The 15,056-nt window shown below is 33.5% G+C and overlaps 1 protein-coding gene across 1 annotated transcript in view; it reads left to right on the forward strand.

The window, feature by feature from the left end:
* The window catches only part of LOC118737525, a gene marked incomplete in the record, with an annotated part of 218,716 nt that overhangs the window by 192,389 nt on the left and 11,271 nt on the right, over positions 1-15,056 (forward strand). The window contains 9 exon segments of the mRNA XM_036468093.1: positions 51-262; positions 401-614; positions 843-1,060; positions 2,993-3,119; positions 6,192-6,293; positions 6,367-6,795; positions 6,901-7,304; positions 7,426-7,595; positions 8,953-9,130. Coding sequence (XP_036323986.1) covers positions 51-262; positions 401-614; positions 843-1,060; positions 2,993-3,119; positions 6,192-6,293; positions 6,367-6,795; positions 6,901-7,304; positions 7,426-7,595; positions 8,953-9,130 — 2,054 coding nt within the window.

Below are 15,056 nucleotides of genomic sequence, written 5' to 3' on the forward strand. Positions count from 1 at the left end.
TTAGGAGTATATTTCATATATGTATGTATGTATGTGTTTTAATGTTTTAGCTGTGTTCACGAGTACATGGATATATATTCCGAAGTGCAATCATCAGATCCAGCTGAACTAATAAATTCACCATTTGGTGGACGATATTGCGGCACAATACCGCCACGACGACGTATCTCCATGTACCGAGCTATAGCCATTTCATTTTTTACCAACAAAAATGTATCAACACCCGATTTATTCGAAGGGACTTATAGATTTATAAATGCATGTAAGTACTACCAAAATAACTACTTAATTTACATATATATGTATAATACTTTGTTATGCTTATCAAAAAATAATAATTAAAAACTGGCTAATAACCAAACACTTTCGATGTTATGTCCGTTGTTATTCGTTTCCTTAGCTGAATATGAAATTGGTATACCAATAGCGGGTTCACCATGTTCCTACACCATCACGCCTAGCATGAGTATTAACAAAACGGGGGCACTAATATCGCCAACCTATCCGGGTGCCTATCCAAAGGATATGTCATGCACATATCAATTTCTCGGCGAATCGAATCAAAGAGTTAGATTAGAATTTCGTGATTTTGATCTATTTTTTGGTGGACCACAGTGAGTACCTCTGAATGCTGGACAAACTTATTCAGTTACATACATACATAACCCGAAACGTGATAAAAGCACATAAGAGAATGTGAAAGTTTTCATGCTTAAGCTAATTGCTTTCGCATAGGCTTTAGTGTGTAATTTTTAAAGATACTCTCAACACTCTCCTCTGTGCATTATATGTATGTTTGTATATTGAATTGAGTTATTTTAATTGAAATATCTTTTCAACAGCTGCCCATTTGACTATGTCAAAGTGTACGATGGTCCCGACAATTCGTCAGCATTAATTGGTACATATTGCGGACAGCAAAGGAATTTAGTTTTATACTCAAGCGAATCGAGCCTTTTTGTTCATTTTTATACATTGCCGAGAACAGCAAATACCCAAAATCGTGGCTTTAAAGGAATTTATGAATTTAGCGAAAGTTTTGTTAAATTAGATTTTATACGTAAGTAATTGGTACTGCCTTAGTTTTAAGTAACTAAACCAGGAGTCACACGATTTGTACATTTTAGCAGCCACAGAGTGGTGTTGTCTAGAAATAATTAGTTCAGCTCAATGACAACTTTCCAAACAACAGCACACTGTAATGTACAAATCGTGTGATCTCTGCTTAACAAGAAGTATTTAGCTGTAGGTGAATTTGAGGGAAAGTAAAATTCGTATTGGGTATACTCCAATTCTCTAATATGAAATGATTTTTCAGAGCATTCGGCGCTAATTGTTCAACAGGACTATAAATAAATTAGTGCTGAACTTTGTGAAGAAATGGCGTTCAATTCATTTTCAGTAAAATATTATGCGGTGTTTACATGAGTTGAGTAATAATCTAGCTACCGACCAACCTCGTTGAAAGCGACTAATTGAAAGGCGGTTTACACCAGGCGGTTGTTGCTTTCAACTAACAAAAAACCTCGTGTAAACACCATGCTCAGGTCAGGGAAATCTCAATTAAACATATGTACATAATATTTTCGTGGTTAGTATATGAGCAAATCTCACGAGTTCTTTTTTTTAGTATCACTCACTTCTCTAGGCAAAAAAAAAACGCTAATGCAATCTTCTGGCATTTATTTCAATCAACGGAGTGTCAGAAATAAGTAAAATAAAAAATTCAAATCAAATATTTGAATAATTTTAGCCTTATACGTTTATTTAGGCGAAAAAGTGCCGCAATTACTCATTTTTTCATTGTTAATCGATAAAATCATATTTTTTTATTTTTAAAGACTTTGAAAGTTTTCAAATATATGTGCATACAAATACAACGTATGCATCTGTTAAGTTTCAAGAGTGTACCACGAAATTACAAAAAAAATGTCGGCATGCAGAATATCTGTAGCAGCTTTTTTGCAATTTTTGCGATTTCTTTAGTTTTAATAATTTAAAATAAAAATAAAAATGTTAAAATTAAATGGTCAAAAAAATCGTTTTGCTACAATGAGCGAATCGAGTGCAATAAAGTTACTGTGTCCCCAAATAGAAAAAAAATTATATTGAGTAATAGAGAAATTCCATTTTTACAATTTTTATTGGCAAACTCGAAATTCCTTCTAAAATTGTTATAAATATACATGACGAAAGTAATATAAATGTGCATAAGGGATACTGCGTAAAAATCTTCCAAGCCAATTACTTTTAAATAATATAACTTTTAAGTTAAAGCGTGCCTCGCACGTGTTAGATGACTGCGTATGGTGCTACGGGGCGTATACGTTACATACGCTAGTAGCATATAATAATATAATTTGTTTTAATTTTTTTAGTATATATGTATGTATATCGTTCTTTAAGTTTTAATAATACGATTTCGCGATGGAATCTTGTTCTTTATACAAGGCTAAAGATAATGCATTTTCTTAGATAGGTTAAAATAGGTGTACCACCACTTTCGACCAAAAACACGTGTTTGTCGAAAAATCTAACAACTCGTGAGATTTGCTCATATACATATGTAGTTAGTTAATTTTTCGACAGGGGAGTTACTCAAAAGATAAAGCGTGTATTTTTAGCTTAGTATTCCTTTAGTTTTAAGCGCTGGAGAACATTTTTAGCTAACTGTATGTGATTGTAGATCATATTTTACTGAACATATATTTTTGATGCATTTTAAAATTTATCGAAACCTCTATTAACACCAACTTCATATTATTATTTGCAAATTTAATTAAAAAAACTTGTATAGACTTTTATTGGACATCTATCAATTTACCTAATATTAACCTATGTACCTACATTTATATTCCAACTTATTTTCGAAATTTCGCCAACCTTTCTATTCACAACTTAATCCCAATGAAAATGCAACAAATATGCTTCATATGAAACAAATTATCGGCGAATATCAAAAATGCAAATATGAAAATAATGACTAAATTAGGTGAAAATGATGGCATTCACATACGTGGCTCGGAATGTGATCAGAAAATATTATCGAGGAAGGAGTCAACGGGTTTTGTATTGTCACCGAATTACCCTTATCCATACATACCGAAAACTGTTTGTAGGTAAGTACAATTAAAAACAAAAATCCTGCATATTTTATCCCAACAAATGTTATTTTGTAGATCTGCCCAGCTTGAGCATATTATTATAGTAATAACTACCTTAAATATAATAATTGACTGGTTGTTTTAGTTTTACTAAATATTTTAAATTTTTGCGAACATCTCTCAGCAGCTCCTGATTGACGAAAACGTATATTAAACACCTTTATTCCTTTTTCATTTTATGTTTATTCATTAACCCCTTATTGCCCATTTTTCAAGTAGGTTTTAAAACACGCTTTTCAGAGCAAAAATAAATATGTTTAAAAATAAAAAGATTTTAAACCCTACTTGAAAAAACGGTCCTTAATGTTTTAGTGTACTTTATTTAAATCCATTATATTTAATTTTACTTTTTCTTATTTTATTTTAGTTATTTAATATTTTATGACATGAATTCTTTTCAATGTAATTTTCAATGGCAATTGAATTACAAAAATTAGATTCAATTAAGTTAGGTAGATTAATATTGCCAGCGCACTATGGTCTGACAGCTGCTATTTGCTGGCCAAAAGTCATTTTTTAAAATATCGATAAATCGATTTGTTTTTCGCCCTTTCACTAAACTAATTCTCCAGTGTAAAAAAGTACATACACATTATTACATTTTATTATTTTCTTAAAGAGTTTTCCCGTTGAGATATCAGCTGCTAAAGTTGACATTTCTACTAAAAGTTTACATTTTTATTTCTTTCGTAGTCATTATTCTTGAAGTTCGAAATGGTATAAGCCTCCCAGTGAGAAATATGTTTCAAAAAAGAGAATGGAAATGAATAACGAAGGCAATATTTGTGAGATTAACAAAAAAGAAAACTAGCATATAACTTGCTAAATAAAATAAAACTCATATTCAAAATGGACTCTAATTTGGGTAATAATTATTAATTCCTTCTATCTGGCCGGATACTGGCTAAAATTCGGTCGTATTGCGAATTTCGATTATAAAAGTTTCAAATTAAAAATTTGGTTCAAAATTATTTTTTTTTTTGTATTTTTATAATCAAATTTAATAGTATAGAATTAGTACTTAAAGTTAAAAATTTGTAATTTTTCATTTTGAAAAGAAGCATTTCCGAATTATAGGGCAACAACCTATTTCTATTTTCAACATAAATGCTACACGATGCTCTAAACAGAGATACTTCATTGCCAGTGTAAATAAATTTGGAAATTCTTTGCGAAAACGCTTCTACCAAATTAAAGGATCTTGTATGGGTATAAGGGGTAGCTATAAATATGTCTCCATTTCTAAATCGATGACTTTTTCCTTGCACGGTCGCTAACTTGTCTACCCATCGTTTGGCTATCCACGTCACTACAAAAACTGAAATCAGCATCATTGCCAAATATTCTGGGGAGCTCCCTCTTCCATAGAAGGTTCCACTAGAGCTCGGAACCCGAACAGCCAAAGGAAAAAGTTATAAAATTTGGTCGCCATATTGTATCCGCTATTTTGTATTTCGAAAATCTATTATATTCTAAATCAGCGACCTCAAAAACCCCCAAACACTAAGTTTCAAATCAAATTGGTTACTTCTCGACTTTTGGCCAGCAAATTATAGTCGCCAGACCATAGAGCAGCATTGAGCTACACCATTTGTCGTGTTAGGGTTTACCTGGTCGCGCGCTCACGATACTTCCTGCATCTGTCCACGTTAGTGATACCCATTTTTATGCATAAGCAGCCACAAGTATATGCCCTGTAAGCAATCCGGTAGCAACTCTACATACAATTCTTTTTTAATAACCGTAACGAGAAGAGCTTGCAATTACTTTCGCTGTTTTCGCACATAATTCTTTCAGTTTTCCAGCTGATTGACACATTTCATCTGGCCTTACTGCCTGCCTTATATGGTATGTGCTCCCCGTGCTTCTCGCTACAAGGTTCTGTAATTAAATTCCCCTTTGTAAGTTAATTCAATCTACTTGCGGATTTAGCAGCACGATTAGGTCAATCGGCGGTAAACTGAAGATTCTTTCTAGATCAGCTTCCTATTTGAGTAGACCTTAAAACTCTGCATCTCAATTGGCCTGCGGTATGTGAGCTTTTGCAGCATCTCGATGCTAACCAGCCTCGGGGGTTTCCACACCGGAACCTTGTATCTTCTTGAGTAGAAATCTGTTTTGCATGCAGTAACAATTAAAAAAATTAGCTTTAACATTAACAGAAACAAAGTTATGTTAGGTTACGGTGATTGCAACTCTGCACAGTCCGGCAAAGGACACACTTAGGCCAATTCCGCCCATTGTGATGTGACTATATACGAGCTCTTTTTTTCTGCCCTTAGTTTCCCATTGCACCCAAAAAACCTTCTCTTAATTGAAGAAAAACAGCAATCAAAATGAAGAAAAATGGGAACGAAACAGCACTAAAGAAGTTGTATCCTCTTTTCATGCCCAACATTTCTTCAAAATGATAGATTACATCCACGGTTCCATATTTTCGTGTACGTTTCTACACACTCCAAAGAAAAATTACGTTATCGGGAGAATTTTTTACTCATTCGGAAGAATTTTCGACCTTAAAGTAAGGAAAGTTTTTCTTTGATCCAGAGATGGATTTTTGGTTCAGTGTGATAGAACCATCGTGTGACCTTAACGTATCGCTAAAAGTCGCGGACGTTCACAGAGTTGAGGTGAGCTAAACACCGAAGAGCATGGTCATTAAAAATAGCAAGTCTTGGCCTTGTCAGAGCAGGGCAGTGGCAGAGATAGTGTTCTACACTCTCCGCCGCCTCCTCGTCCCTGCAGGAATTACAGAAATCGTTAGCGGGGTAACCCATTCGCGTAGCATGCGCTCCGATTAGGCAGTGTCCTGTAGGTACACCGACAACCATGCCAATATTTTTTTATCGCACGGTGTATTAATTTCATTTCATTTGCTAGTTTTTATTTTCTTACATTTCAATCCTTATTCACTCTATCTATGAAGTGGGCGCTTTTATATAAATAAATAGACAATTCATTTTAAAATTACCCTGAAACCACTATATCCAGTTTTTGGTCACTAACATTCTACCAAACTACTTTAAGGTACTTCATTTATGGTATGCAAGATGCTCAGCATCTAGAACGAGTACGTCTTGAATTCTCTGCTTTCAATATACCTAAGGTAGAGCACAAGGATAAAAGCGAGTAAGTAAGCAAGACACATCGGAAAATTTACATGATTTATGTTATTACTCGGAAAATCTTCGCGCTTCCATAGATCTAATTGCACGGATGGTTATCTGAAGATCTACCTGAAAGGACAAGAAACTGCCGATGCCTACGACAAATTCGACTATGAATTGTGTGGCAATGAAACACAGCGAGTTCTCAGTGATGGACCACGCTTAGCGATGGTTTTCAGTTCCGGCGAGCTGCAAGGACGCGGTTTCAAGGGTAAATATACTTTTGAAACCGAATACAAAATACCTGGCACAGCAGCACCAGACGGCACATGTAGCTTCACATATGTGAGCAATTCGAAGAAACGCGGCGAATTCAATAGTCCTCGCTATCCATCCAATTATCCATCGGACACGAATTGTTCGTATCTCTTTCTAGGCGAACCAAATGAGCAGGTCACGATTGTCTTCGATCATTTTAAAATAAAAGCGGATGGTAACTCAAATGCCACTGCGGGAGCTTATGGGTAAATAGCATTGTACCATAATTTTATTTTATTTTATTTTTTACTTTATTTTTCTTGAACGACAGAGAATCGTTAAATTTATTCTCTCTTCATTTTCTTTCGCAGCTCTGGCGCTTGCTTTGAAGACTGGCTGGAAATGTATGTTGTATATCGTGATAACAACGATCGTTTTCTTGGTCGCTACTGTGGTCTGACAGCACCCGGCCCCGTAGAGAGCCCTAGGGGTGCAGTGGGTCTGCGCATCACATTGCATACGGATCAAGAAAATGTAGCTAGCGGTTTCAAAGCACGCTACTTCTTCGAAACGCCACGTTCCGATGTTGGCGAGTGTGGCGGAAATTTTTCCAATCAAGATTCTGGTATTATCACCTCACCTAATTATCCAGCTGGATATAAGGCGCCTGGTCGTGGCATGGCATCGATGGCATGCAATTGGATAATGACCGCACGTCCGGGATATAAGTTATCGATAAATTTTGAACACTTTTCAATCGAGGGCGATCCAGCAAGTGAGTCTAAGTTTTTGCTTTCTAATGTCTTTATTCTAATACGCTTATAAGCAGAAATGTGCCTACATATGTATGTTTATATGTATTATATAAATAATCTGATAATTTTCCATTACTTTAGGTCGTGGCTGTCCTGCTGCTGTATTGCGTCTTTGGTTAAATATCGATTCGGATCAACCGCCAATGGAATTGTGTGGGGAGAAAACACTAATCGAACAGTGGTATCATATTTCCACTGGACAAACTGTTCGTATCAGTTTCACAACCAGCGATAAAACCGTTGGTGCACCGGTAAGTATGCTGGAAAAATTCACGTATTTAAGGGGACAATGGCAAACCTTCTACTGCATATCTACCATGAAGAAGTGTTGCTTATGAAACTACGAATTTATGGAGAAATTTGGGCAAATACTTAATCAGTAAATTATAGTTATACGTCAATTACAAAATTAAGGCGAATTCTACTTTTCAACTTAAAGCCTTTTTGGGTTGGTTCGAAGATGCAGAAAACTTCAAATAGGATAAACTACTCAAACAAATCCGGCCCAACTACTTACCAAGAATTCGAGTTGCTAGACGTTTACAAAGAGTCAAAGGCAAGCAGGATCAGTTAGTCATGGGGAAGACTAAAGTCTTCAGAATAGTACATACCCTTGTTCTCTTAGAGTGAAACCCGAAAAAACAACATTAAAACAAGATTAAATACCTTGCAGTTATTCTGGGCTCTACATTTAATTAGAGGCTTAGTAGCCTCTCCATAGAACCAAAAGAATGTTAGGCAATAGGTATTGATTAAAACCACTACACTGGATGTGGCACTGGTCTAGTGGCCAGCCCTTACAAAGGATTACATAATTAAGAACTAGGTGGAATTCAAGGTCAATAGCCGTTGGCATAACGGATGCAATGAGATCCTATCGAAATGATGTTTTGAAGGTTCTTCTCGATTTATTACCGATAGATATTTTTATCGAAAACTCTGTTGCTAACAGCGCCATCAGAATGCGTGCCTTGGGATTCTGAAAGAAAACACCGTTTCGACTAACCTAAAGCTATCCTTTCGCCTGTCGGTCCATGCAAGCGTTTTCCAGACCGAAATATTTGCACCCACGGGAACGCAAGTAGTTAAATACCTTCCCAAACAGCCAAGCGGCAATTCAGGCACGCTCTTTTATCTCTGTTAGATCTCAACTAGTGAATGACAGTAGGAGAGACCTCACGTCGATTTCTTACCGATCCTCTATAGGTCAGGTGGACATATATGAAAATGAGACGCAGACGAACTAAAAGTGTCCCACGCGTTGCACATGGGAGCCTAGGTCAGAGAGACTAAGGGCACCGTCTCCGAAATTGACCATGCTTAAGCTAGACAGAGATTTAGCCGTACAGGACAGTACAGGATTACCCGGAAGTTCTGGGCAGTCCTATGAATAATTTTAAACCAGGGCTCTTTTAGCAATGAGCAAAGAAAATACCCACAAACTTACTGCATCTTAATTAAAATCAAAGCGCCCTAACGACAGGCAGTTTCAGCGACCAAGAAAATAGAATACATGGAGCCTTTCACTCAATTAATAATGTACATAAAATTAATAACAAAATATATACACGCATAAGTATCTTCAATTTTGCATTGCACTTTTTTCAGGGCTTCCGCATTGTATGGACTGAAATACAAGACTACAAGACTGGACCGCCGTCCACTGGTCTACTCTGCGAATCAACATACCACTTCCAATGCGAGGAGGGCTACTGCATTTCTGATAAACTACGCTGCGATGGCGTCAAAAACTGTAGTCCCGGTGATGATAGTGACGAATTGCACTGTGAGTCGTGAGTGAGTCGAACGGTTCAGTTCATTTTTTTCTTATTTACTTTTATTTTAATTTTAAGTTTTCTTCTTCTTAAGTTTATAATTTCAGTTGATTTCCGACCTTTGATTTGATTCTAAGCAAGAGTGATGGAAATTAATGGATAATAATTTACAAATTTACATACATATCTATATTAATTTTTAATAAAACTGACTCCACTTATCCATATACATACTTATTATACTATTAATAATAATATTTAGTAGAGTAAAAACATAAAATAAATAAAATTCAAGTATTAAAAAAAAATCATTCGTTCCAAAAGCAACTTAATGCAACTCAACAAAAGCACTTTGGTTTGGTTTCATAATTCATGTTTTCATAATTTAAAGCAAATTAGCAAAACATTTAACGCATACTTAACGCAGTTATGCATATTGTTTTTATGCCTAAGACATCAAACGAAATTTTAAAGAAACGAAAACTACTTAACACAAATAAATTCGTAAATAAATTGGACTTAGCTGAAATCATACTTTGACATCCCAGATGCATATATTCTACTCATCGTACTTATTTGTATACATATATATACACATCGTTACCTTAATATAGAAAGGCCCACATTTCACATTTCCGTTTCTGCAAACATAGTTTGAAAATTTGGCAAAAAGCAAAGTTCTACAGTTGCGAATTACATCGAAGAATTGATTTTTATTAAACATAATATTTTCTAACGCTGCAGCGTATTATTTGTTTTAAATTTCTATTAGATATATTGTGAGCTGTTTGACAGCTTTTGTATAAATCTGAACTTGAATGAGTTAGGGCCTTTCTATATGAAGTAACGATGTGTACATATGTATGTATATGTGCATTAGATCGCGTCGGAAAAAGTTCGCCATATACCACTGAGTATAAAGAATTTCTGCAAGGCAATTACAAAAAAAAAAATTTTGGCCGAATTTAGTGCTGGTTTTTTTTTACTTTTCTTTATATCTTCGGCATTTACAGACGAATCTTAAAGTATGATTTTTCAGTGTTCTTGCCTAGAAGAAGCATTGTTTTGTTTCAAAGTTCATTGCCCTCAAGTACCACGTTCTAGTGCTGGGCTCACGAGTTCTTAGTTCCTGCCCCCCTAATGCACCACCATTGTGAGAGTAAATTAAAGCTCAACAAAAATCACTAAACTTTTGCTAAGGAAGTACTTTAACTATTCCAGTAGAACTATTTATTTTGAAAAATTCTTTTATGCTAAATGTAAATGTAACCGAAAAATGTAAAAAGGCAACCCCTGCGTTTGGCAAACAAAAAAAAATTGAAATTGCCTAGCACAAATACTTTAGACTCAGGGGTGTTCAGTGAATTTTTTTGCTTGCTTATAAGTTGGTACGATCTAATGTACATATTTTTTTCTAAATAATAGTGTAATTTTATTGAATATGTATTATTTTACTGCTCTATGCGTTCTGTTAGTTTATTTTCTTCATTTAGTATAAATTGATTGAACTTTATGTACAACTTGAACCCGACGACACGTTTAGAAGCTCTTTAAATATTTACTGTCGTAAAACCATACTATAAAATGCTCTTTAAAAACTTCTATAAATTTTCGTTTCATTTCTAGTCATCTTCATAAATACACAAGCATATATAAAATACTAACTAATTAATGAATTATAAAATCATGAGAATTCATTTGGAACTACATATATCTGTAGCATTTTGATAAAACAACTTGTAGGCTTTTTATTAACAAAAATTAGTTTTGCTTTAAAACTTTTATATATTTATTAAGTTTGTATAAAAATGGCATCCAACAGGTCTATTCTGCGCGTAAATAAAGTTCGTGTCCATTTTTAAACCCTTTTCGCATTCGGTGTACCGTTGTAACCGAAAATTTTGTTACCATGCCATAAGCTGGTAACAAAATATTGCCACGTGAAATATGCAATGCCAGAGTTTCCACATTTCTTTCTTAGCTGAATATTTTAACTGCATTACCAACGTACCTAGAATCGCGGTGAGAAGAACTGGTAATAAAATTTGTCGGTTACAAAATCTTCCGTAATGTGGAGAATAGACCTGTTAAACTACACCTATAGCTAGTTAATCGTTGTGAACGGAACGAAATATTGCTTTAAGCAAAAAATGGCCTAACTCAAGACAAGTTGTTTTATCAAAATTTCACAAATAGGTATCTTCATAAATACACCAACATGTGTGACATGCCCGCGGCCATAAACAATATTTAGTCGTTTAAGTCAAAAATCGTACTTTCAAGAGAACCTCAATTATATACATACATACTTTCCGAATTGGGAAAATGAGACCAATGATCAGAGTTAATTTTTTTTCAATTTCGGTTCAATATCGTGCCCCTAGTTCTTTCAAAGAAAAACTTTAACGGTTTGTTAGTATAAATTGAATGCGGATATAGGGATTTTTATTCGCACACTGATATAGTGATATGTGAAATATCTTGAGTTAAGTGCATATGTAACGGATCACGTTAAAAGGTTCTCAATTTATATTAATCCGACTATGTATATCCTACTTTCTCAATCCAGTAACTAAAAGATATTGGAATGAAGGGGCCACTTTAAGGATCTTCAAGAATTTTCTCATTTGGAGGGGATAAAATAAATTGGAACTGGACTAAATTTATCAAGCGAAATTAAGAGAAATATCAGGCTTTTTTTGCCCCAATTTTAAAATTTAAGCAAAAAGGGCACTCACTTATCACACTAGTCTCATGTACAGTAGACTGGGTCTAAAAAGCAATCCAATTAACCAACTATCAATCTATCAATTCTAGCAACAATCTTGAAAGCTCTTTTCTGTCTTTCGACTAATTGAAAGATCTGCTAACTAGGAGGTCTTAGCGTTATTCTGTTTTTCCTTTGGCAATAAGTTTTCTAAATAAAATAAAATAACATATATTTTTCTTTATAAACAATAAAATGCAAAAAAAATTTAAATTATACAATTCAAACATTAAATAAATTAAAAAAATAAATAGTTAAAAATATAAAATGATTTTCTAAATATTAAATGAAATTAAAAAAATGTATATATTTTCCTTTTTAAAACATTAAAATCTAAAAATTCAAAGATTAAATCAGACCAATATATGTCTAATATGTGTCTAAAAATCATATAAATTAAATTTAAAAAAAACAATATTTTTTTAACAACAAAAGCTCAAAATTGAAAGAAAACTAATTTAAGAAAATAAATCAAGTTTCGAAAAATTATATGGAATTAAAATACAAAATATTTTTTTTAACAGCAAAAATCTAGAAATAAAGAAAAAATAAATAATAAAACAAAATTAGTTTCTAAAGATTAAATGAAATTTAAAAAATATATTTCTTTCTAAATATAAAATCTAAATATTAATTTAAAAAGGGAAAATTTACAATAAGTTTCTAAGCATTATTGAAATTTAAATAAAATATTATTCTTTCAAAACAATAAAATCTAGAAACTAGAAGATAATTAAATTAGTAAAAAAAAATATATTAAATATATAAAATTCCCTGCACGAGCATTCGACCTAGAGTGCAATTATCTTACAAAATACTTGCGACTACATAACATCTTAGCCAAAATTGCCCTGTTAAGCTGGCAGGCAAGTAGTCAAGCCCACTTGGGGTCGGAAAATAGTTTGATATTTTATTTTATTTGATATTTACAAACGTAGTTTTTCAAAACGCAACGCTAAAATTTATGTACTTGCCTGGCTGTCGATATCACTTACATGCCATGGCGTATGAGTTACCTATCAAAATAAAAATTTTGCCCGGTCGAAATAAAAACTTTAAGTCTATTAACTTGTTGCTACGCTTCCAAGAAAATAAAAATATTTAATTTTATGAAGAGAGAAGCGGCATTTAGTGTGGTAGGAATTTAGTTATTAGAATTTAGTGCGCGCCAAACAACGATATGTGATCGCGCCTGAGAAAAGGGTGTTGTACAATATATATGTGCATACTACTACTATTTTATTCAGCTGCATGAACTAGCTTTGCTGAGTCTTAGTTCGTTCACCTAATTGAACTAGTTTATTTATGTTTTAATAACACATACGTATAAACATATAATAGATTGCATAACGAAACAAATCAGTCGTCATTTTCCAAAATCACGAAATGCCATTACAACGAAAAACGAGTTCCCATATGTATTGTAAGAGTACATTTCCATTTTTATTAGAGTATTGCCACAGAAAAGTTTAGTTCATTTTAATGAACGAACTAACTTAACTAAAAGAGCTGGCTCTTTCGCTCTTTAGTTCAAAAGCTCCCCAAGCCTAATACATACCATTCATGTCTTAGACTTAAGCGACTATTGTTTTTGGCCACATATATGATATATTAACACGAACTCGTACGTATGTACTGCACTTCTATTACTTACGAATACTATTTCAATTATTTCCACCGATCAATAATTGCAATTTCGTACCACTTCAGCACATTTTATGTACATACACCTACACATATGTGTGAATAGTGTTTCTATTTGTCTATTAACTTTTCAAACAAAATTTTCACAAAAACAGTTGACAATTCCACGCCTCCAAACCATACTTTGATAAATAAGTCTAACTAAGTGGAAGCTGATTTAGCATGGTATGGTTTGGAGGTGTCGAATTGAGTTTTACATATACAACATATGTATGTATGTACATTAGAGCGTACAAAAAAAAAAAGGCTCGGCGTGCAACCTGAGTCTAAAGTACATTTGCGACACAAAAAAAAATCGAAATTTCCTTGCAAAAATACTTCAAACATAGGGGTGTACGGCGACCTTATTTAAACAATGGAAAGCATACGTATTTGTAAAATAGGTTAAAAAATATATATATGTATTTTATGTAACGGGTGGAACGCTGACAATTTCTCGACATACGTAGATATATTTTTTAATAATTCAGCACAGTTTTAAAGTCCACGTATTCTAGTTTCTTTCTGAATAGTTATTTTTTGCATTGTCACCTTCAATACACCAGAAATGCCTTGAAAACTTAAGCAAAAACTACTATAACGGAGATAGTCCATAGACCTATTCTATCTGCTTTACTGTAATTTGTTTTTTGACCTGTGATGTTGTTTTCGCTGGAATGACCCTACAGTTACATTTTTGGTTGAAAATTAGTAGACTGAGCTAATCGCAACGAAGGTAAAACTTGATTTGCAAATTCCGCGGCTGTGAATATGCGGCCATGTGGAAAAAATGTGGTCAGCGTAAGTGTTTATACGTGTTACTTAAAATCTGCTCCATCACATCACAGTTTTCCCACGCAAAGGGTTAAAGTGTCCTACTCTTGGCCTAAAACTATATTATTTTTCATAAAATTTTACGTATTTACATACGTTTCCTCAGAAAATCTACAGAATATTTTTTTCGTGGGTTACTCCTAGAAAAATTGGATTTTAACCCTCTAATTGCCATTTTTACAAAACTGGGTCAAAAATACCAGTTCTGGCAGGAGATAAAATATTCAAGGAAAAATATATTGCTTATTTGTTTTTTTTAATTATCTTTGAAGTCGTTTCGTAAATAAAATTCCATATTTAAAAATTTGATTTTTGACCAAAAAGCTGTACTTCTTAACCCATTAAATTATGATAAGGTTGGGCAAAATCATCAGCTTTTCGTAATTCCATCGAAATGTAAATATTCCCAAAGAGTAATTGAATCACCCCTTTTGTGACTAAGAGTAAACCAGTTTTTGTTTTAATTATTTTTTTATTCCCTTAATATATGTAATTTAAAAAACGCAGTTCTTAAATTAGGTGTATATCCTCTTATTTTAAACTACATTCCACACTAAGACTAAGCTTTGAGCTGCAATAGGTTACATAAATCGTCATTCAACCCATATTTGTTACGTAATCAACTCATTTAAGCATCTAATTTTCTTCTTTTT

Source organism: Rhagoletis pomonella, unplaced genomic scaffold (assembly GCF_013731165.1).
Source record: "Rhagoletis pomonella isolate Grant_MI unplaced genomic scaffold, Rhpom_1.0 Rhpom_scaffold_00004, whole genome shotgun sequence".
In the NCBI taxonomy this organism is placed as follows: Eukaryota; Metazoa; Arthropoda; class Insecta; order Diptera; family Tephritidae; genus Rhagoletis; species Rhagoletis pomonella.